The sequence below is a fragment of the Mytilus galloprovincialis genome, chromosome 3, assembly GCF_965363235.1.
Source record: "Mytilus galloprovincialis chromosome 3, xbMytGall1.hap1.1, whole genome shotgun sequence".
Taxonomy (NCBI): Eukaryota; Metazoa; Mollusca; class Bivalvia; order Mytilida; family Mytilidae; genus Mytilus; species Mytilus galloprovincialis.
In genome coordinates this window covers 94,751,307-94,776,731 of record NC_134840.1, presented here as the reverse complement: position 1 = coordinate 94,776,731, position 25,425 = coordinate 94,751,307, and the positions used below count along the sequence as shown (strand labels likewise).

General features: G+C 32.2%; 1 protein-coding gene across 1 annotated transcript; it reads right to left on the bottom strand.

The window, feature by feature from the left end:
- Positions 1–203: 203 nt before the first annotated feature.
- Positions 204–25,284, bottom strand: LOC143069441 (histone acetyltransferase KAT5-like). The gene is made up of 12 exons (XM_076244075.1): positions 25,246–25,284; positions 25,086–25,143; positions 20,159–20,227; positions 18,930–19,093; positions 17,605–17,679; positions 13,923–14,075; positions 10,968–11,051; positions 7,323–7,412; positions 6,349–6,489; positions 2,252–2,345; positions 1,578–1,740; positions 204–686 (listed from the first exon to the last, which is right to left on the bottom strand). Exons 1-12 carry the CDS (start codon positions 25,282–25,284, stop codon positions 470–472), a joined length of 1,347 nt encoding a protein of 448 aa, XP_076100190.1. The 3' UTR covers positions 204–469.
- Between the last annotated feature and the right edge of the window lie 141 nt (positions 25,285–25,425).

Sequence of the window (25,425 nt, the reverse complement as noted above, 5' to 3'; positions counted from 1 at the left end):
ATTTATACATGTTCTTTACAGAAATTTCATAATGAATATCTGTACCTATTAGTTTTAAGTTGATGTGACCAAAAACATGACAAACTATCTTAAACCAAACCCTTAACCTAATAAAGTACATATGCATAGACCAGAGCAATATAATGACCATACTACTGTAGGCAAGCCATACACACAATATTAACAGTCACATAGAATAACAGTTTTATCATTCATTTTTATTAGTTATTGTGTCACAAGAATATTCTCTCCCAACACTTGTTTTAACTAATACCAGACTGTATCCATGGAAACAGCCATTCGAAAAAATCGTCTGTCTTTACAAATCTATTGCTGCCTTCATCTGACAAATCACATCTTTTAAGTATACTACAAATCTTCTCACTTCAATGACACTCTCAGATCTAAATAATTTGTTCTCTATGCTTGCCATACAATATTGAACACAATACATGGGAGATAACTCTATTCACCACTTGCCCCGCTTACTCCAGTCTTTCGGTTGCCAATGTAAACATTTAGAATCAATCCTAATTTTGCGTTTCTGTAATGCTTTGTTATGAGTGTCCATGTGTTCCTTAGCTAAAGTCACAATATATTGTCCTTTGTAATAGTTTATGAGGTTTAAATGTTGTAACGTTGATATCACATCTTCTTTCTTTATACTGGTTAATTCTGAGATCTCACTGTAATAAAAAAAAAAACAATATCATCATATTGAATAATCTTCTTATTAAGTTCTTAACTTCTTTTCAGTAGGTCCTAAGCAAAATGTTGGAATCTATGTTTTGTCTAGAAACAAAATGCCTTTGGAAGAAGAAATCGCCATACCATTATTAGGCAGCAAATGATTGCAGTTATATAAAAAAATTTGATAGAATATCTTAAATAAGTCTTAAACAATTTTTATAAAAATTAAATGAATATTCTGAATTACAACAAGTCTGAAAGAAACAATTAACAATGCATGAACTTGATGTAATGTATTAGGATTTCATGTGTTTTTAAGTCATGAACAGAGGCGGATTTAGGGGGGGGGCCCAGGGGGCCTGGGCCCCCCTTTTGGGAAAAAAATTGGTTGCTCATATAGGGAATCATTGAAGCGTGACTGGAGTGGGCCCCCTCTTAGGTCAGTCAGTGGGCCCCCACGTATGTAAATTTCTGGATCCGCCACTGATGAAGCAATCAAATTACCCCAAATGAATGCTGACTGTTACGTAACCCGATAAAACATAAATGCAAATACATTTTTAGTAAGCGACAACCACATGCAATCTTATGCTGATAATCTTCTAGGTCTGCTTGATTTCATGTTTATATAGGTTAAAAATATATGTAAATCATTCCTTTACATGGATTAGAATTATTTTGTAAATCAAATCAGTCAACAAAATGAGTATTCCTCGTGTCTCCCTTGTCTCACTATCCAAAGTTTGCATTCTTTTCTTTTTAAAGAATGAACTTGCTGACTAAATGCACAAAATTTAGATTTTTTGTTTAATTTGTAGCTTATGTCCCTTTGAGAACTTGCTGTTTGCAGCAAACCAACACAACCCTAGGTTTTCTTATCTACTTACTTTATTGTAATAATAGGAGTTTCATTTCCTTCTGTTGGTTTCAGACCTATGAGTATTTCTAAAATTGTCTGGGACCAGTAACTTCTGTATGATAGCAAACCGAGATCAGACAAAGGTTTCTCTGGGGAACCAGTTTTTCCTTCACACTTTGATAATTCATAACCTGTAAAACACAAAGAATATCTAATCCTAAAAGTCTGACAATTAAAACATAAACAGAATTTTTTAACATGACACACTTAATTTGATGTTTAACCTCCTGGTCATTTTTGCTGGTGCTTAACCTGATAGGCTAAAAGACTGTTTAGATTGCTTTATTTGAGTCAATAGTAAAATCGATGATGATGTGTTTTTGTTTTCTAGTACTTTACAAAATATATTACTGAAAATTTTATAAGACATGAGCAGGACCATATTGTATATGATTTATAATATAATATGAAATAATACATAGTTTTTAAATTGAAATAATATGCTAAAATAAAATAGTACCCTAGGCAAAAATGCAGTTAAAATCAAAATATTGTTAAATTTGCTTGAGTTGTATTAACTGTATTCTTCAAGTCAGAATTTTTGTATCCTAAATTAAAACACTACAAAATTGACTGAAATTTATAGTACAAAGCCTCAAATTGGCCAACACTTTTTGCACAAAGATAAAATGTTTGACTTACTAAATTCTATAAGGAGTTTACCATAACCTTTCCGCTGGTATGGAGGTAGTGATAAAATACAGGCTACGTTGTAGTCTTCTGATGATTCTTTCTCCTAAAACACAAAGAATTTCATATATCTATACAAGGAGATGTAGTGTATATGGAGCTGAGAAAACATCACAACATTAAACAACAAAAATACAAATGTTCAATTATTAAGCATACCCCTGTTTGTAATTCAAAGTACTAGAAAACATGAGGTTGTTGTTCGGACAGATCCTTAAAGCATTTGAATGTTACAACTAATTCTAATATGACGTGCTTCTTTCGCTTTGTAAACAACAATGTGATCAAATTCTTAATATATCGATACAAAGCACAGAGATATATATAATAATGGATGTTACAATATACCTCCCACGTAAATCCACATGTATTCGAACCTATTTCACTATTCCGATTTTATGTTAAATAAATTGCATTTATAAAAAGACTACAAAACTTTTATTCTCATTTAGATGCATAACAAAAAGAACAAATGCACAAATGCTTGTCAGAAGAAATCTACGAAATCCAAATAAAACAAAATTCCGTGAAGTCTATTCATGCCTCTTGTGCATTTAAATCCTTTCAAAACATGACGTCATACAAATAATTACGCTAAAGCAGAAGGTTTTTTAATGAATGGCTATTATTTATTTTTAATTTATTGAACCATAAAATTAATTTTTGACTCTTCACATTGAATAATCCGCGATGCGGATTATGTAAAATGTGAAGAGTCAAAAATTAATTTTATGGTTCAATAAATTCAAAATAAATTATTGCCATTCATTATAAATAAATTTCTATCAAAAATAAAGCTCAAAGAACTTTTTATATTATTTATATTAACAATAACAACGTACACACATGTTGGCGTATGAATACACAACGTCAGCGGAGTGGGCGTGTCGCCATAAAAATTGAAAACATCGAAAATAAAACTAATAATTTTAACCAATCAGAAGACAGTAAATACACCAAATTTATTTATTCCTTAATGTTAACTATCAAAATTTGTATAATATTGCATTACGGTAGGTTTTGTTTTGTTTTCTATTCTATTACATTATTGGCATATTTTCAGCAAGTCAAAATGGCGGCTCCTTAGTTACGAAATGTCAACTCTGGATTTGACGTTAGCTTACGAAAAAAACATGTAAAGTAAAAATGGCAAATGGTTTGAAAATTTAAAGAACAAGAATGTGTCCATAGTACACGGATGCCCCAATCGCACTATCATTTTCTATGTTCAGTGGACCGTGAAATTGGGGTCAAAACTTTAATTTGAAATTAAAATTAGAAAGATCACATCATAGGGAACATGTGTACTAAGTTTCAAGTTGATGTAACTTTAACTTCATCAAAAACTACCTTGACCAAATACTTTAACCTGAACTTCGCACTATCATTTTCTATGTTCAGTGGACCATGAAATTGGGGTGAAACTATAATTTGGCATTAAAATTAGAAAGATCATATCATGGGGAACATGTGTACTAAGTTTCAAGTTGATTGGACTTCAACTTCTTCAAAAACTACCTTGACCAAAAACTTTAACCTAAAGCGAACGGACGCACGGACGAACGGACAGACGAACAAACAAACAGAGGCACAGACCAGAAAATATAATGCCCCTCTACTATCGTAGGTGGGGCATAAAAAACTAGATACTATTGAGATGGGAGCCATCTCTGTGGGCCCCGCTGTCAATAATGTGGGGTAAATAAGTTGTATGGATAATCTGATATGAAGCATGAAATATTAACGGTTCTCGAGAGGTAGAGCGGACACAATTTGTCAAGAACAACGAACGGATGGACAGACCGACGGACTGACCTTTGACCTAGGATGCATACATTATGACACATTCTCTGGTGTTGGTTAATATATATGTTAAGTTGAAAATGTTTGTCAGGTATAAAGAATGAAATAATAACAGCTGTCCTCTCAAAATATAGTGTGGATCAAATTTGTTAGCGATGGACAGACCAACAGACAGACAGACCTTTGACCTAGGAAGTTGTACATACATCATGACACACCCTCTGGTGTTGGTTAAAATGGGTGTCAAGTATAATATTTGAAATCATAACGGTTCTCAAGATATAGAGCGGACACGATCTTCACCACAGGACACAGGGTTGTCAGCTGAAACCAAAGTTTTTTTTTACCTTGACCTTTGACCTAAGAAATTGTACATACATCATGACACACCCTCTGGTGGTGGTTAAAATGGATGTCAAGTATAAACTTTGAAATCATAACGGTTCTCAAGATATAGAGCGGACACGATCTTCACCACAGGACACGGGACAACCGAAACCAAAGTTTTTTTGACCTTGACCTTTGACCTAGGAAGTTGTACATACATCATGACACGCCCTCTGGTGGTGGTTAAAATGGATGTCAAGTATAAACTTTGAAATCATAACGGTTCTCAAGATATAGAGCGGACACGGTCTTCACCAAAGGACACAGGGTTGTCAACTGAAACCAAAGTTTTTGACCTTGACCTTTGACCTAGGAAGTTGTACATACATCATGACACACCCTCTGGTGTTGGTTAAAATGGATGTCAAGTATAAACTTTGAAATCATAACGGTTCTCAAGATATAGAGCAGACACAAAGTTAAAGTGTTACGGACGGATGGACGGACAGACGGACGGACAGACGGACGGACGGACGGACGGACGGACAGACTGATCACTATAGGGCGACCCGCCTGAGGCGGGGCCCTAATAATGTGTCTGAGCAGGGTTTCCCCTGGGTCAATTATTTTTTTCGCCACCTCTTTAGCCAAATCAATATATTTTTCGCCACTTCATTATTTTTTTCGCCAAGTATCATAAATAAATTTTTCGTTTAAAATTTACCTTTTTTTCTACCCCTCTCTTAAATACGATGATTTTGCCCTATTGTGTCTATGATTATTCTCTCAAACTTATTTTAGAGTCTACATTTTAAGGAATAAACACTAGCCATTAACTTTAAAACAACAGAATTTTTTTAACTTAACAGGGAAAAATATTCATTGTAATTTAAACAACTTTTCTGAATGAGGGAGGCCACTATACTTTTAATAATAAAGAAGATACAAGTCTTGGAATATAACAAAATTAATGGACATGCTTTCATCATATAATACCAGTATAGTTCGTAGGGAAAGTTTCTTTAAAAGAATAATACTGATGTGCCCTTTTGTACTAAGAAGTAGTTTTTACAACAAAACAAAAGCTTTTATCACATGAAATTGATCCGTCGTTTCCTGTTGAGTCATTACATTGAAGGGTTACTCTCATTCGAGGGGTTGTTCCCAACCTTTCACAACCTTTTGGATAGATTTCTTCATAACAACAGTTTTCTTTTCTTGACCATCGTAAATGAAAAAGTTGAGACGTAAAACTATGCTTGTGTGTCACTCAAACGACTTTAAAGTAGTCTCCCTAATCAATTACCTAAAGTCAAAGGATAATTAAAGTTTTAAAGTTTTAAATCGGAGATTTTTCTTGCTTTTGAACATTTTTCGTCACAAAAACAGCTTTCTTTTCTAAACTATCTTTAAAAGGAGAGGAGACGTCAAAAGTTTGCATCAAACATGTGCGTCGCAAAGTGGTAAATAAATTCTGTATGTGACATTTAGCGGAAGCCATTTAACCATATCATTTTGTCAAACAATTCAATCAACAACTTTATTAATTAGTCCTTTGTTGTCGATAGCTATAAAATGCAATCAGCTGATTATTGATTTTCTGTCCAAATCTTAATGAGGTCAAGGTGAATTCCGAGTATTGTCTGATCGGCTAAAGTCAGAGAAACTCGAAAAAAGTAGATAACAAGATGGAGTAAAATAAATCGCTATATATATATTTCTTTCGCCAAATTCTTTCGCAAATGCTGAATTTTTATCGCCACAATTATTATTTTTTCGCAAATTGCGAAAATGGCGCCGTCAGCGGAAACCCTGTGTCTGAGGATACGAATGTCTCTGCTCATGTTACAGATAGAATGTTATAAGCTCTCAACCTGCAACCTTTGGAAATGTTTATGTTCTATATATGCAAATCTTACCTTTGAAAAATATCCTACTATATGGTATCCTTTGATATCTATTTCACACATACAATAAAACAGGAATGGATCTGTGTCGTAATACAATGTTTTGTGGTCCAAAAATAACTTGGCTAGCAGACATAAATTTTGAGCATATGCCTGTAAAATAATATGTTATCATAAACTCAAAATAACATTTCACTGAATACTTTATCTTAGTTATACTGAAATAAAAATATAAATCAAATCCAATTGATTTTACTGAATCTTGTTGAATCCAAATCAATCACCATCAAGCCAGAACAATAATGTTTACGACTTATATGAAAACAAATTTCTCCAAAACTATTCATTTTTTTATATAAATAAGGCTGTTAGTTTTCTCGTTTGAATTGTTTTACATTGTCTTATCAGGGCCTTTTATAGCTGACTATGCGGTATGGACTTTGCTCATTGTTGAAGGCTGTACAATGACCTATAGTTGTTAATGTCTGTGTCATTTTGGTCTCTTGTGGACAGTTGTCTCATTGGCAATTATACCACATCTTCTTTTTCATATTTGGGTTTACAGTGAGCACACAAAATTTTGGAGTTGAAAAATTCCAGATGTTATAGAATTGGATGTGTCTTTATTGATTGGTTTCTTTATGACCTGATACCGAAACATATCAATCAATATAATAAAAGTGGTGTATTGGGATGTTGTTTTTCTTGTCCTTTAATCAATGTTTTAATGTATCAACCGTGAATACATTCGATATCCAATTCAGGGTTTAAAAGAACCGCATTATTTCACTGTTTAAATTTCATTCTTGGTTTTAAAATTTGCTGAGATACCACACATTTTTTGTAAAATCTTAACACCAAAAATAGTGAGAATTCTTTACTATCTAAAGTGTTAAAAGTATGTTTTTTTTTGTTTAAACCAACAAGACTCAACCGAATGTACCATAAGGGAGGTAATTCATGCAAGTATAGTTTAAAAGTCTTACTTTATTTTTCCGACCATCTATTTCAAAGAATGATATGTGTCCTTTTCTGTAAATTTCATTTCCTGGCGGATGCTTCAATAAACATTTCGACTGTAAAAAATAAAAGTCAAACAAAATAACAACTTGCATTTCACCTTCTTTGATTATTTGTTCAGATTAAATATCGCTTTCTATATATTCACACAGTGTGTAAAAAGGTAACCAGTTTTATATATCAAGAATTTACATAGAAAAAAGACTTTCCTAAAGAAACCCCTAACAAATTTATCAAATATAAGTGACTGAGTGCTACTTGCCATTTTGAATATAAGACTAAGATGGTCTAAAAAGAAATCAAGTATCTATATTCTAAAACCAGGTGCTCCGCAGGGCACAGCTTTATACGACCGCAGAGGTCGAACCCTGAACAGTTGGGGCAAGTATGGACAAAACATTCAAGCGTGATACAGCTCTGAATTTGGATTGTGATCAAATTTTTGACATTACATGGTTTTTTTTAACACAAAACAAATGTCAAGATTTTACAAATCAATTAAAGATTTCTTCTTCAAACTTTTTAAATCTAAAATTAAATAGTTGATCATGACACAGCATAGGTTTCTGACACAGAACGAATGTGGTCTAATGAACTTAAAAGTTTATTTTTGCCTTTGAGCAATTCACTATGCTGTTGAATATTAATCCTCTCAAAAAAAATGTTTGAAGAAATTTTCTTTTTATTTATGAAATCTGAAATGAGAAAAATTTAACCCCCCCCCCCCCCTTTTTTTTCACATCCCCGTTTCCCTTTTTCCAAAACTGATATCAATTCAAATTTCTAATGGAATTTGCAACAATAACTACTCTTTTAAATACATCATAAAATATTAAAATGTAAAATATAGTGCTTGTTATCACTGAATGGTAAAGATTGGTTGGTAGTAAAAGTGAATATACATTGTTTATTGTATAAAACAATAAAAAAAACTTCATCAGCAACATTTTATATTGGCAAATTTCCAATGAAGTTATTTACATAAAATTATTGGCAAATAAAAATAGAAAATTACATCATAGTCATGTCTGGCAAATGTCCAACATACAATATCTAAAAACATTTTAGATAAGATAAGGAAAAAAAAGCTTCATCAGCAACATTTTATATTGGCAAATTTCCAATGAAGTTATTTACATAAAGTTATTGGCAAATAAAAATAGAAAATGACATCATAGTCATGTCTGGCAAATTTCCAACATATATTATCAACTACTATTCTATACAAAGAAAGATAACTCCAATTGAAAATTAATTGCTATTGCACAATATTGTGCAATTAGATATTTCTTGCTATAGTGCAATACTGTGCAATTGAAAATTTCTTGCTATTGCACAATACTTGATATGGAATCCTGATTTGGACCAACTTGAAAACTGGGCCCATAATCAAAAATCAAAGTACATATTTAGATAAAGCATATCAAATAAGCCCAAGAATTTAATTTTTTTTAAAATCAAACTTAGTTTAATTTTGGACCCTTTGGACCTTAATGTAGACCAATTTGAAAACTGGACCAAAAATTAAGAATCTACATACACAGTTAGATTTGGCATATCAAAGAACCCATTTATTCAATTTTTGATGAAATCAAACAAAGTTTAATTTTGGACCCCCATTTGGACCAACTTGAAAACTAGGCCAATAATTAAAAATCTAAGTACATTTTTAAATTCAGCATATCAAAGAACCCCAAGGATTCAATTTTTGTTAAAATCAAACTAAGTTTAATTTTGGACCCTTTGGACCTTAATGTAGACCAATTTGAAAACGGGACCAAAAATTAAGAATCTACATACATAGTTAGATTCGGAATATCAAAGAACCCCAATTATTCAATTTTTGATGAAATCACACAAAGTTCAATTTTGGACCCTTTGGGCCCCTTATTCCTAAACTGTTAGGACCAAAAATCCCAAAATCAAACCCAACCTTCCTTTTATGGTCATAAACCTTGTGTTTAAATTTCATAGATTTCTATTTACTTATACTAAAGTTATGGTGCAAAAACCAAGAATAATGCTTATTTGGGCCATTTTTTGGCCCTTATTTCCTAAACTGTTGGAACCAAAACTCCCAAAATCAATCCCAACCTTCCTTTTGTGGTCATAAACCTTGTGTTAAAATTTCATTGATTTCTATTCACTTTTACTAAAGTTAGAGTGCGAAAACTAAAAGTATTCGGACGACGATGACGACGACGACGACGACGCCAACGTGATAGCAATATACGACCAAAAAATTAAAATTTTTGCGGTCGTATAAAAAATTAAGTTATAAGCAAATAATAAAATTCTTCTTTATTGAATAAGAACAGTTTCAGAAATCTTTTGTAACTGTTTTGTGTGTTAAAACTTCATTTAAAATTGATCACAAGGGGTATGAGTTGAATTTCTCAAACTCAAAGTCAACTACATTTAAAGTATATATATATAAGATCTCTAAATTGATTGTTTTTAAACAAATTTGTAACAACATACTGTATTGTTTTTTAATGTTTGCATTAAATTTATATCTGTCAACCAAATTAAAGCTAATTGTGGTGTAATTCAAGATAAATGAGATATGATACCAAGAAGAAATCTTAAATCACAAACAAGGGAGACAGAAAAAGTAGGAATCATAGTAGGAATCATGGCAAAATAACAATTCTAATGCAACAACGTTTGTAACGTTCATTTTAATTGGAACGTCACTTTCTTACATGACATCAATTGACAATTGATGCTATGGGACGTACGCGCAAGTGCAGACAGCATATGACAGATTTTAAATACATGTTTTAACGTTGTTTTCTGTCAGTTTCATTAGAATGGAGATAACAATATTGTATTTTAAGCTCCGATGGCATCAATTTGGGATTTGATGGTCACAAATACCGGTTTACTGTCTCCGCTAACGCGTCGCCAGTAAACTTAATTTGCGACAATCAAATCCCCAATTGATGCCGTCAACATCAGGCACAATCCTTCCCGTTAGGGGTTTAGTATCATACCATCATAACATATATGAGAAGAACATAACCCGTGTCATGCCAACAACTGGTTTTTGAATAAATGTGTTTAGTTCCGATGCAAAGACCCTATAAGTGAATCAATATTAACGCCAAAATATGCAATCTTTAATGACCTGACAACAGTATCGTAACTATATCCCTTCTTAATAAGTCTATTCAAAGGTTTTGTTAGTTTTTGAGGTGAATACTGACACCTTTGTGCTTTATAAAAAAATATTTTCAAAAAAAATTGGATGTGAAATACCTGAACGTATAAGAAGTCTGCATGTTGAGCTATATTTACGAATGATGTCCTTATACCGATGATAAAATTTAGTAAATGTTTTGACTAGTTTGTGATATCGAAAACCCTGGTGTAATAATTTTTCAGTAATACATAAATTTCTCTCGTTAAAATCTAAAACATTGTTACATACACGAGCGAATCGTACTAGTTGAGATATATAAACCCCGTAAGATGGTGACACCCTGAACCTCAATAAAAACCAGATGTGAAAATGATGTTCTCTGGAAGGAAAAGATTTTTTTTCAAAGTTGATATTTATTACATTTTACTTCAAAAACAATCTTAAAGATACATTAAACATTACTTACCAGATGTCGCTCTAAGCACTTTTTACTTTTCACATACTTTAAACAATATTCACATATATACACTATTGATGCGGATGTTAATTCCTGAAAAAGATATCTAATTGATTTTAAAAAATTAACATTGTTTTTATTTTTCACCTAAATGTGTATTGCTTAGTTCTAATGTCTTTACAGAGAATGAAACGTTTCAAATGACACTGAATTATTATATGATTAGTTGATGACAGAGCTTTGGAAGTAATCTAGTATGACATATTGTGAAAGACATGTCTAAAATTGAGGAACATATGTATATTGGTTTGTTGGTGTTGCAGCTATCTGTATCACTCTGCTAAGCCCTTCTCAAAATTACATATCACATCTGGGCACTCGACAAAAAAATTCAGATTGTGACTCACATATGATATTTTAAGATATAAATATGTAGACAACCTGACGTTAGGTTAAACGAATACCTTATATTTCAGTGTTGTCATGCAACATAATTTATTCTTCCTCTTTCTATTTCTTTTTTAAAACAGCATTTGTAATAATCTTTTATAATGGCAATAAAGTGTGCAATTTTAAATTGAAATATTTGAACTTAAACATGGTGCTCCACAGGGGCAGCTTTATACAACTGCAGAAGTTGAACCCTGAACAGTTGGGGCAAGTATGGACACAACATTCAAGCTGGATTCAGCTCTAAATTTGGATTGTGATTAAATAGTTGACACAGCATAGGTTTCTGACACAGAATGAATGTGTTCTAATGAACTTCAAATTTTTGTTTCTCTTAGAGCAATTCACTATGCTGTTGAATATTAATCCTCTCAAAAAAATGTTTGAAGAAATTTTCTTTTTTATTTATGAAATTTCAAATGAGAAAAATTGAACCCAATTTTTTTAATCACATCCCCCTTTCCCTTATTCCAAAACTAATCTCAATTAAAATTTCTAATGGAGTTTGCAACAATAACTACTCATTTAAATACATCATAAAATATTAAGATGTAAAAAAACTGCTTGTTATCACTGAATGGTAAAGATTATTTTAATTTATCAGTTGGTAGTAAAAAGTGAATAAACATTGTATATTGTATATAACAAAGATTTAAGTTGATTCTGGACAAAGAAAGATAACTCCAATTAAAAAAAAATCTTGCTATTGCACAATATTTTGCAATTAGATATTTCTTGCTTACTATTCTGGACAAAGAAAGATAACTCTAATTAAAAAAAAAATTGATATTTCACAATATTGTGCAATTAGATATTTCTTGCCATTGCTTGATACAGCTCTGAATTTGGATTGCAATCAAATTTTTGATATAATATGAGTTTCTGACACAAAAAAAAATGTCAAGATCTTACAAATCTGTTGAGCAATATTGTGCAATTAAAGATTTCTTCTTTTAACTTTTCAAAAATTTGTAATTTGAGAAATTTGAAAGAAGAAAAATTGAAAACAACTACCAACCCCATTTTTTTGGAATTAGTCCAAAATCTGACATATCTTTATACATACATTGTAATATACAAGTAGTGTAAGGGAGGTAAATCCGAACATAATCAACATTGTATGTTAAATGTTTTAAAATTACCTCCCTTACCCTGCTTTTAAATTGTTTTAATTGTCCATTGACCAGAAATACTTAGTTTTTCCCCTCCCCCCCCCCCCCCCCCAAAAAAAAAGTCAATACTAACCATCCCTTCATGGTATGGAAACTTGTGATTTAATTTCAGAGAGATTCATAACCTTAAACATAAGTTATTGTTTAAAAACTACAAAAATGATTATTTTGGGACCCCTTTTTGGCCCCTAATTCCTAAACTATTGGGACAATAACCCCCAAAATCAATCCCAACCTTTCTATAGTAATATGGAACCTTCTTCAAAAAAGAGATCCATGCACTTAAACACGAATTATTGTCTGTAAACTATAAAAAATGTAAAAATGCTTCTTTTTGGCCCCTTATTCCTATATATTCGGGAAAATTAACCCCAAACTGAATCCCAGCCTTCCCTGTGTTATATGGAAATTTGTGGTACAATGTCAGAGAGATCCATACAGTTACACACAAGTTATTGTCTTGAAACTAGAAAAATGCTTGTTTTTGCCCCTTTTTTGGTCTATTTGCCCAATAACCCCTTAAAATAAATCCCAACATTCTACTTATGGTATTTAAGATTGCTGTACAATTTCAGAACAATTGAAATAATAATACACAACTTTTTGTCCTGAAACTAAATAAATGCTATTTTTGGCCCCCTTAGGGCCCCTAATTCCTAAACCTTTGGGACCATAACCCCAAAAATCAATCCTAAGCTTCCTTTTGTGATTATAAACATTGCGTTCAAATTTTATTGATTCGATTTTACTTATTCAAAAGTTATTATCTGAAAACAATTCAGAATCAGAAGCCGCCGACATGATACCAATATATGACCAAATTTTTTTTAATTTTTGCGGTCGTACAAAAAGCAGAATACAGTGGAGGATCAAGAACTTTTCAAAAGAGGGGACCCACTGACTGACCTAAAAGAGATACGCTCCAGTCATGCTTCAGTGATTCCCTTTAAAATCAACCAAATTTTTCCCACGAAAAAGGGGGGGCCAGGCCCCACTCCATTATCTGCCTATGGAATAAAATATTTAAAGCAACACAGGACCCTATAATATTTTAATTAGAGACCCAGTTGGCTACCAAGATTTTGGTTGCAATTTCCATTTAGTGAGGTGAAATTCTTGAATCACAGCATTTCATGTATCATAAGACTTCATCATCATAGAATGTTAAAATTGTATGAATGAATCTATTGCAAAAGCATGGACATACTATGGCAAAATTAACAACATATATTACATAATATCAAACATGAATAAACAGGGAGAACAATAATATATACAATGACATATAAAGTTATGAGAATATATTAGATCAAATATATGGGAGACAACTCCTATCAATTACCTGTGGATAAGGTGAGAAGTACCATGGTTTAATTCGATTTTGTCCTAATTCTATTAATTCTACATTTTTCATTCGAGTGACGATATCATCATTATGGGCAACCATACTTCCTGTCTGTCTTGGCTTCTTTTCTGGTGGAACAGCTTCATCTAGCTATATTTAAGAAAGAAATAAAGTTAATAACAAATATGTATTTGATCTGAAACAAAGTATTTCCTCAATTTATCATATTAATTTTTTGAGGAATCCTTTTTTTCAGTTTTGTTTGTAAAAAGAAATTTTATTATCTTTATATTGGAAATTGTTTATACATGCAGCAGTAAAATCTTCCATGGATTATTTATTATGTGTTGAAACAAACTTAATGGCACATATATATACAACTCGTCTAAAAATCAACCCAACAATGTTAGATCTGTAAATTTGCTTTCGCAAATTTTTGGTTCTTCCCTCGCCGGGATTCGAACCCATGCTACTGTGATATCGTGACACCAAATCGCCTGCACTGCAGCCGTCGTGCTAGACCACACGACCACCTGGGCTCTCAAAAAAAGAGCTTTCGCTGGCCGTGTGTTACCTTTCATCGTCAGTTTTAATCTAGCGGCGTACTACAGTACATGATATATAAGGCATGAAGATGTTATTGTTGCAGATCAGCTAAATTATCTATAGTAAAGGATCCTACAAATTAATGTAATATACAGTCACAGAAAATAATTATATTTATAAGTACGTCTGAGTCAGTGACAACTCTACAACAGATGATTCCATCGGATCGCCATCAATGATGGTGATACATGGCTGTGTACATAATGTATATACAACTCGTCTAAAAATCAACCCAACAATGTTAGATCTGTAAATTTGCTTTCGCAAATTTTTGGTTCTTCCCTCGCCATGATTCGAACCCATGCTACTGTGATATCGTGACACCAAATCGCCTGCACTGCAGCCGTCGTGCTAGACCACACGACCACCTGGGCTCTCAAAAAAAGAGCTTTCGCTGGCCGTGTGTTACCTTTCATCGTCAGTTTTAATCTAGCGACGTACTACAGTACATGATATATAAGGCATGAAGATGTTATTGTTACAGATTAGCTAAATTATCTATAGTAAAGGATCCTACAAATTAATGTAATATACAGTCACAGAAAATAATTATATTTATAAGTACGTCTGAGTCAGTGACAACTCTACAACAGATGTATCCATCGGATCGCCATCAATGATGGTGATACATGGCTGTGTACATAATGTATATACAACTCGTCTAAAAATCAACCCAACAATGTTAGATCTGTAAATTTGCTTTCGCAAATTTTTAGTTCTTCCCTCGCCGGGATTCGAACCCATGCTACTGTGATATCGTGACACCAAATCGCCTGCACTGCAGCCGTCCCGCTAGACCACACGACCACCTGGGCTCTCAATATATATATATCAATTTTAAAACTTCAAATCAACAGGAAACTATTATCCCTGTCTTGTATAACTTTGCTGAAGGTTGAACTTGTGTTATAATAAGATATGGTGTTAGTTTATTTCGGTGTAGGTTACATGTGTGCAATTTCTTTATTTACTTAAAGCAAGTATGCACTTCGGGAAATTCAATCTTTGTGGCTTCCTTAAACCCATATGGAAATATGAATGGATAAAATTAAATCAAAGCCTTAAAGGCTGTAAAAGCAATTGCTGCCATGTTAATGTTTGGGGACTTTTATTTTTCATCCACATATATACAAGAATTAAACCTGACATGAGTGTTGTCTAGTTAAAAGTAAGAAGGTTTTAACTTTATATAAATAAAAGACTTTAGCAGAAAGTCATTTTTAATATGTTTTATATTTCACAAGGAGACAACACGTTTCCCAGGCTAAAGTTGGGGTCAAATATACATGTGCTGAAACATATAACTCAAAAAGAAATCATCATGGATTATCCCCTGGTAGTGTTTGTAACTTCCTTGGCAATAATTTCCTTTATTGATTTAATTTTAACAATTTTCATTATTAATTTATATTTAACCATTAACACAAATGATTAAGTTAAAACATTTCAACTTTCCAGACGCAAATGTTAAAAAACGGGAAAGAAATAAAATATCTTACAAGACATAAACATGTAAAGAATAAATGTATATTTCAGCTTAATAAAAATATTTTCATAATGTTACTTTGTCATCATTTTTAAAACTAAGTTCCAAACATTATTGCTCAGTTGATATGTGTCCTTCTGATGCGGTACGAGCACAGGCACTTGTTTCTATCCATAGGAAGGTCGATTATCCATATAAATAGTTTTATATGGATAGTCGACCTTCCTATGGATAGAAACAAGTGCATGTGGGTACGAGATAACTACAATTCTCATGCAATCCCGAAAAGGGGGGTCATCACAGAAAAACATGACATTAAATCGTTATCACTGAACTAGTATATATATTGTATAGGGGCCAGCTGAAGGACGCCTCCGGGTGCGGGAATTTTTCGCTGCATTGAAGACCTGTTGGTGACCTTAATTCTGCTGTTGTATGTTTTTCTATGGTCGGGTTGTTGTCTCTTTGACAAATTCCCCATTTCCATTCTCAATTTTATTATACGAACAAGAACAAACAGCTCTACGTTGCTTTGATATTTATCAATTTTCAGGAAACATTGCGAAAAATGATCTTCAATATTTCGAAAACATGTGAAATAAAATTGCTAACAGGGTGGACCTTCGAGTGTCAACAAACGTAGTAGACTTGTTCACTGAAAAGACGAGGATAATGGTTTCATCTGACATTTGTTATGCAAACCCAGTTTTGATCATGATATTTAAAAAGACGTACTTTTTTTCAATCTATGTATTAATAAACTAGAAAATTCCAAATTGTAAATATCTCTTCATCTGGACCGACTTGGCATCTACTACGTTTGGACGGGTCCATTTCATTAGTAAGGTGATCGATAAATATTACGGAGTTCTTACAGAAAAGGAAAACGAACTTATTGTTATGTGTTTTCAACAAGGGTTTCGTTCCGCTAAATTATTTGCGCAAATAAAGTTTGTCTATTTTTAGATTACAGGTAATAATTTGACACTACGCATTAACCTGTGTAGTGATTTTGATTTTACGATAAATGTATGAATGAACGATAATTTTATGAATGAACAAGAGCACCTGACCTCTTAAAGAAACACAAATTAAACATAAAAAAACGTATTTATTAGGAGATAATTCAGTTAAATTTTCAATACTAAATCAACAACTGAAATGAATCCATATTTTGTTGAAACATCGTACGAACGGCGGAAAACGGAATCGCATTTATAAAAATGTACTTTTTTTCACTCGGACTTCTATGTTATTTGATAGTCAAACGGTTGACCCTTTAAATACAAAAATACATCTACAAGAACATATTCTGAAACTTCTTAAATCCACTAACTTTTTTTTAAAGTTTCAAGCTATGTATTGCATTAGAAAACATACATAGGTGTTAAAGAATGACTGACCAGGAGCCTGTTTAACAAAATACTATGGCTTGATCTGGGCGGAGTCTCTGATCTGGGTCACAAAGATGGCCATACGCGACGGCATAAAAGCAATTGCTTTAAAAACACAGGTATTTAAGTTTTGGATTAAGTGCATGAAAGCAGTGTATCATTATATTCCTATTGACAGAAATTTAATTTTTACCAGTATATCTTCTTCAGGTCTTGGCCTTTTTCTGTTGACTATTGGGGCCTTTTTATTGGTGGTTGAGTTACCATTCTGTAAAAAGTAATACAAGAAACTTAAATTTTATTTAAAAAGAAGATGTCTTAGTATCATGGTAAATAGATTGTATGAAAGTATTTAACAAATTGTCAACAAACCCTGAGATTTGAAATAAATCCACAAATTAACAGCAAATCAAGGTTTTCTGTAATTTGAAAACATTTCAGTCTTGTTTGACGTACCACATGCTGTGCCTTTTTTCAATTTATCAAGGACCATAACACCTGAACAGCACAAGTGAACATCATAAACTTGAACATCATACATGTATAAAAATTTGCAATGATCAAACATTTCATAGATTGTTACACAGAAACGACATAAAAGTTTAATTTAAACATCTATTAACGACCATAACTCCTGAGTGATAAAAGTGAAATGCATTAATATTGAACCTGACCTCCATTTTGTAATCACTAACAAAAAAATTTAAAAAGCATTGGTTGAACAGTTCTTAAGTTATTGTACAGAACCAACATAAATTGTCATTTTCCAATCTATCAAGGACCATTATTCCTGAACCATAAAAGGGTAAAGTGTCAATATCAAATGATTTGAAAGTTTTTGCATAGAAACTGTTGGCAGTCTCCTGTCCTAACACCAATTTGATAACCACATTTTTTTCTTCATAAAACCTTATTTTAAATGAGAAGAATCAAATTTGATTGAGTAACCAAGACCTTTTAAATTCTAATATTTTTATCTTCAGATACACATTCACTGGGGTAAAGCTGATGACTGTAATCAGATTCACGGTCATCTCAAGATAACGGATGAAAAATTAGGTCAGTATCTGTATTGTCTATTAAAGTGTTTCTATATTATTTCTATACAACACACACATTGGTATGACGTAAATTTATACAAGATTCACAAGGAAATCATAAATTACTACAGAGAAATGTGTATGAAACAGGAAATTCCTAACCCCACAACTTTAACCTGAAGCGGGACAGATGGACGCACAAACCCCAAAACGTAACGCCCCTAGGTAGGGCATAAAAACAACAGTTAAATATTTGGTGTGGTGACTCCCCAATACAAATGGCATTCTTCCTATTTTCCTTGAAAAGCAAAAATATGTATAATGAATTAACTAAAATTTTGAAATTCCATTTGGCTCAACAATTACATTCCATAGAAGGAAACTAATTTTTTCATATGTCTACAGAATATGAATCTTTTTATGTATAAAATATAAGCCGACAAAGCCTACAATTTATCATGCCCTCAAAAATTCTTACAACTATAACTATTTCCCTTTCTGGACTGGAAGGTCTTGATCCTGGACCAGATCCTAATTTACTGGCAGCTTCTTTCTTGGGAGTTTTCTGGTCTTTCCTTGGTGGTTCTAACTTGTTCATGTCCATCCTTTCCTCTGGAACCCATTCGTCCAAACGTTTGTTGACTAAAAATAAACAAAGAATAGAGGATCGTCATATAACTGTTTTAACAATAATTCGTTTATTAAATACACAAAAGAGGCAATGAAAATAGACCGATTGTAATTTCAACCAACTAATTAATACAAACAAAATTTAGGTTCTGCAGTTTGTTTTGAACTTTATGTTGTCACTTTAATATTAGATTATTATATTGGTATCTAAATATAAACAACCTCCTTCAGTCAAGGGACACTATGACAATGCAACTGAGACAGTTAGGTACGATAAGAAAACACAATTCCCAAAAAGTAATTACTGTACAAACATTCATTTTCGTGGGGTCAAAATTTCATGGTTAAGTCCCTATATAAGATTTCATGGGGATTTAATTCCATGGTTTCCATTAAATAGAAATTTGAAGTGTTATATTATATTATTACATTGGTTGCAATGAATTACATTGATTTCCCAGTCAAATAAAAACCGATAATTTCACATGTGAAATAAACGTGGTTATTTCACTCTCTGACGTCATACAACAATAGGCGTTGTCAAGACATCGATAACGTCGGATCAAAACATGCGTAGGAAAAACATATAGTTCCTTATATTTTCTACATTAATTTCATAAAAAGAGCCATTTGCCAATGTAATAAAAAGATTAACTAATCAAAGAATTCAAATATCGAAAAATATTCAACTCGTGACCGAACAACACTGATAATTAACTCATGCGCTACGCGCATTCGTGAATTAATGTGTTGTTCAGTCACTCTTTGAATATTTTTCTCTATTTGAATTCTTCGATTAGTTATTCTATAATGAAGATTAAATTTTGTGGGGTTTTTAATTTCGCTGATATATTCTTTCCAGGAAATAAACGAAATTAAATCCTCAATGAAAATTTCTACTTTTACAGTAGTAAAACCTCATTTTTCTGTTGTTGCTGGTGTTGAGTTATGTACTCAGATTTACGACCATGTCATATGTAGCACATGTACAAACATATGCCAAAGTGAATCACTCATGATCACCATCAAGACTGACTTTTAATTGAATAACCTTCCGTGCACTGCAAATATACTTACAATCTTCATAATGAATATAGAACATGTGCTTTCCATTGACTTCTTTTTTTCCAAGTATCTCAGCAAAATCTATAAAATATGTAAAAATCTTTTATAAATTTCAATGCAACACCAAAATGTTTTCTGACATACTACTGTCAGATTTCTCCCTTATGGACACATAAAGCCAAAATAAACAATAGGATTTCTACATGAAGAACCAGGTGCTCCGCAGGGCGTAGCTTTATACGACCGCAGAGGTTGAACCCTGAACGGTTAGGGCAAGTATGGACACAACATTCAAGCTGGATTCAGCTCTAAATTTGGATTGTGATTAAATAGTTGACACAGCATAGGTTTCTGACACAGAATGAATGTGTTCTAATGAACTTCAAATTTTTGTTTCTCTTAGAGCAATTCACTATGCTGTTGAATATTAATCCTCTCAAAAAAATGTTTGAAGAAATTTTCTTTTTTATTTATGAAATTTCAAATGAGAAAAATTGAACCCAATTTTTTTAATCACATCCCCCTTTCCCTTATTCCAAAACTAATCTCAATTAAAATTTCTAATGGAGTTTGCAACAATAACTACTCATTTAAATACATCATAAAATATTAAGATGTAAAAAAACTGCTTGTTATCACTGAATGGTAAAGATTATTTTAATTTATCAGTTGGTAGTAAAAAGTGAATAAACATTGTATATTGTATATAACAAAGATTTAAGTTGATTCTGGACAAAGAAAGATAACTCCAATTAAAAAAAAATCTTGCTATTGCACAATATTTTGCAATTAGATATTTCTTGCTTTCTATTCTGGACAAAGAAAGATAACTCTAATTAAAAAAAAAATTGATATTTCACAATATTGTGCAATTAGATATTTCTTGCCATTGCGCAATACTGTGCAATTGAAAAGACTTGCTATTGCACAATACTTAATATAATAATTTTAGATCCTGATTTGGACCAACTTGAAAACTGGGCCCATAATAAAAAATCTAAGTACATTTTTGGATTCAGCATATCAAAGAACTTCAACATTTCAATTTTTGTTAAAATCAGACTAAGTTTAATTTTGGACCCTTTGGACTTTAGTGTAGACCAATTTGAAAACAGGACCAAAAATGAAGAATCTACATACACAGTTAGATTTGGTATATCAAAGAACCCCATTTATTCAATTTTTGATGAAATCAAACAAAGTTTAATTTTGGACCCTGATTTGGACCAACTTGAAAACTGGGCCAATAATCAAGAATCTAAGTACATTTTTAGATTCAGCATATCAAAGAACCTAACTGATTCATTTTTTGTCAAAATCAAACTAAGTTTAATTTTGGACCCTTTGGACCTTAATGTAGACCAATTTGAAAACGGGACCAAAAGTTAAGAATCTACATACACAGTCATGACAGTTAGATTCAGCATATCAAAGAACCCCAATTATTCAATTTTGATGAAATCAAACAAAAGTTTAATTTTGGACCCTTTGGGCCCCTTATTATGTTGGGACCAAAACTCCCAAAATCAAACCCAACCTTTCTTTTATGGTCATAAACCTTGTGTTTAAATTTCATAGATTTCTATTTACTTATACTAACGTTATGGTGCGAAAACCAAGAAAAATGCTTATTTGGGTCCCTTTTTGGCCCCTAATTCCTAAACTGTTGGGACCTAAACTCCCAAAATCAATACCAACCTTCCTTTTGTAGTCATTAACATTGTGTTTAAATTTCATTGATTTCTATTTACTTAAACTAATGTTATTGTGCGAAAACCAAGAATAATGCTTATTTGGGCCCTTTTTTGGCCCCTAATTCCTAAACTGTTGAGACCAAAACTCCCAAAATCAATCCCAACCGTTCTTTTGTGGTCATAAACCTTGTGTCAAAATTTCATAGATTTCTATTAACTTAAACTAAAGTTATAGTGCGAAAACCAAGAAAATGCTTATTTGGGCCCTTTTTGGCCCCTAATTCCTAAAATGTTGGGACCAAAACTCCCAAAATCAATACCAACCTTCCTTTTGTGGTCATAAACCTTGTGTTAAAATTTCATAGATTTCCATTCACTTTTACTAAAGTTAGAGTGCGAAAACTAAAAGTGTTCGGACGCCGGACGACGACGACGACGACGACGCCAACGTGATAGCAATATACGACGAAAATTTTTTCTAAATTTGCGGTCGTATAAAAACATTTTATAAGGATAGATATTAGAAAACTCATTTTTCAATTTCCTATAAGGTGAATATACCAAACAGAGCTCAAAATGGTTAAATATAGACCTAATTACCCTTTTTAGTGATCAGCTGAATTGTCCACGAATGACCAAATATCTATCTTTAAATAATTTTCTGACGTCATGCAACAATTTCAATTCTGTTTTTTTTTATATGGTGTTTATTCAAGTTTTGAAATATTTGAATCAATTGAATAATGTAGTAAAATGTTGAAACTTTTCGATTAAGTTGAGAGGTGGATGTGTTTTGAGCTCTTACAGTGGCTTTTCAATGCAGATTCTCTGTTGTTTGAAACGTCTTACTCTTTCACTTTCAGACAAAGGCTGGATTTGCCTTTGCATTGCTACTCCCCCTCACAAGCCATTTTTTGTACTTTGCCTCTCTGGGTTTTCCAACCATTTTAACTGAAAATGGCAGTAACCTGGCATTTTTCTCTTGTATCAACTGATCAATGACAAGACTTTTTAAAAAATATTCCGATAACTGGTATCTTACACTGATAATGTTATTGAATGAAGCAAACTGCAACAATTTTTGGCATACAGGGAACCAGATTAAGTCATATATTTTTACCAAAAATTATGAAGAAACGAATTTTAAAATCCTCATTTTACATTTACCAAGACTGGCTATCAAACATGGACATTGTTTGTAGCTCTATTGAGGAAACAGTTTTGACAAAAACTACGTAAAATGTTTATAGAAACCTAATAAAGTTAACAGTTCAAACAATAATAACTTTCCAGGACTTTTCACTAAAATAAAGCTTTCCATGACTTTTAAAGGCCTTTTTCCCCAAAAAATAAAAATCCATGACTTTTCCAGGATTCAAGGACCCATACAGACCCGGCTATACATCTTATCGCTATTTGTCCGCCATTCCTGGACATCACACAGGTTCCAGTAATATGGGATAAAAAAAATTAAATCAAAATTTAAAAAATTCGGGAAATTTTCCAAAATTTTCTTTCTACTAATGAGCTCAAAATTATTTTCAGACTTTTTTAAATTCCTGCATTTGCTCAGAAATCTACTTCCTTTTCCGGTCTAGTTGTCAGGAGAATTTGAGTAAAATATTTATTTATCAGTCTAGTAAATTATAAGAAGGAACACAATACCAATTTCATTTTTAATAATTCTTTGATATGAAAAAACATTACCTGGTGATAGGATTTCTTTGTTTACATTGAATATGACGTCATAACATAAAAAACATCACAACTAAAATCACTAACAACAGAATTAAAATCTGAAACGTTACGACAAAAAAAAATATGCATACAGACTTTGTCCCTTTTACAGGTAATGCCTGCCTCATATTATTTTGACTTCTGAATACAAAATATCTGATACCACAATGAAAAAGTGATTGTTATATGGGGACGAAGTCCCCAATAACAGTAGAAAATTCAATAAAAAAAAAATCGGGAAAATTTTCACGATATTTTCATTGTACTAATGAACTCAAAATCATTCAATTTTTTTTTGTCCCGTTTTTGAATTTCCGGATCTGCGCAGAAATCTACTTCCATTTCCGGTCTTGTTTGCATGAGACTTTGAATAAAATGTATATTTATCAGTCTAAGAAAGGAACTCAATACTAATTCATTTTTAAAAATTGTTTGTTATAAAAAAAAAACGTTACTTGATGACAGCGTTTCTTTGTTTACATTGAATATGGCGTCATAACTTAAATAACGTCACAACTAAAATCCCTAACAACAGAACCAAAATCGGAAACATTACGGTATTTCCGTTTCTTTTTTTTTAACAAATATTTAAGTTACAAAAAAATAATTCATTCGTCCCCATTTACAGGTACTGCCTGCCTCATATTATAATGTCAATAGTTAAAGCTGGACAGATTCTCGGGTCAGCCTGGATTAGCGATAAAAGGTGTATACAGCTTTACTATAGTCGCCGTCAGCTGAAATTCGTAGCGGTTATCGGTAAAAATAATCTAAACTATCAATCGCGTTCACTCGAGATATAGTTTTTCACATTCCATTCATAAATCGCATAAAGAAAAACCACTACTGACCTACCTTTTAAGTGATCACACTGTAATAATCCTGACCTTCACTTTTTCATAGACGATTTTGAATGGTGGAATCAGCCATTGTTTTTACCGGAAGTGTTTCCGTGGAGTTCAATTTCATAAAATTTGCATAAAGCGCGGGAAACCTTATCACATCAATGAAAGGAACATTTCAGGAATCTGCGTACAGTGACGAATGTCATATGTAAACAAATGATCCTCATAGAAACGAAGATGGCGGAATTACAATGGAAAATATTCTGGAAAATGTGAAGGTCAGGATTATTACAGTGTGATCACTTAAAAGGTAGGTCAGTAGTGGTTTTTCTTTATGCGATTTATGAATGGAATATGAAAAACTATATCTTGAGTGAACGCGATTGATAGTTTAGATTATTTTTACCGATAACCGCTACGAATTTCAGCTGACGGCGACTATAGCATGATGGATAATCTGAGAAAAAATGGTCACATAAATCAGAATGATTTCCATGTCATTATGGAAGGATTTGGTTTTAAAAACTATATTTTTTAAACAGACAAAGCATAAATATTTTAATTACTATAATGCATTAAATATTTGCACACATTTGAATGTTCCATATTATGACCCCAGTGTAGTGTTTACATGATTTGATTGTCTCCCTTAGCATAACTTACGCCATCCATCGCCATTCTTCAATAAAACTGGCACTCTACACCCTTCTACTATTTCAGTCTGAAAAATATAAATAAAAATAATTTCAAAGATATAACTTGACATGACAAAATAGGTCAAAATAAGGGTTAAAGGCTTCAAAATTGAAAAAATATAAGGGACCTGCACTTCCGTCATCACGGTCATATTGTAGCTCTGCATTGAATGCACAAAACAATTTTTACGCATGGCTTCTTTTAAAAAAATTAAAAGTAATAATTGTAATAATGAAATGAATATTTATACCTTCATTCGATTGTTTTTATTGACAAATTTCCATTTTATTAAAAGTTTAAACAATAT

Excerpts from the sequence above, each read along its gene's own strand:
- LOC143069441 (XM_076244075.1), bottom strand. The coding sequence starts at position 25,284 with ATGCAGAGCTACAATATGACCGTGATGACGGAAGTGCAG. Across the intron at positions 25,144-25,245 it reads CCGTGATGACGGAAGTGCAG|ACTGAAATAGTAGAAGGGTG; the intron begins GTCCCTTATATT and ends TATATTTTTCAG. Across the intron at positions 6,490-7,322 it reads TAGATGGTCGGAAAAATAAA|GCATATGCTCAAAATTTATG; the intron begins GTAAGACTTTTA and ends ATTATTTTACAG.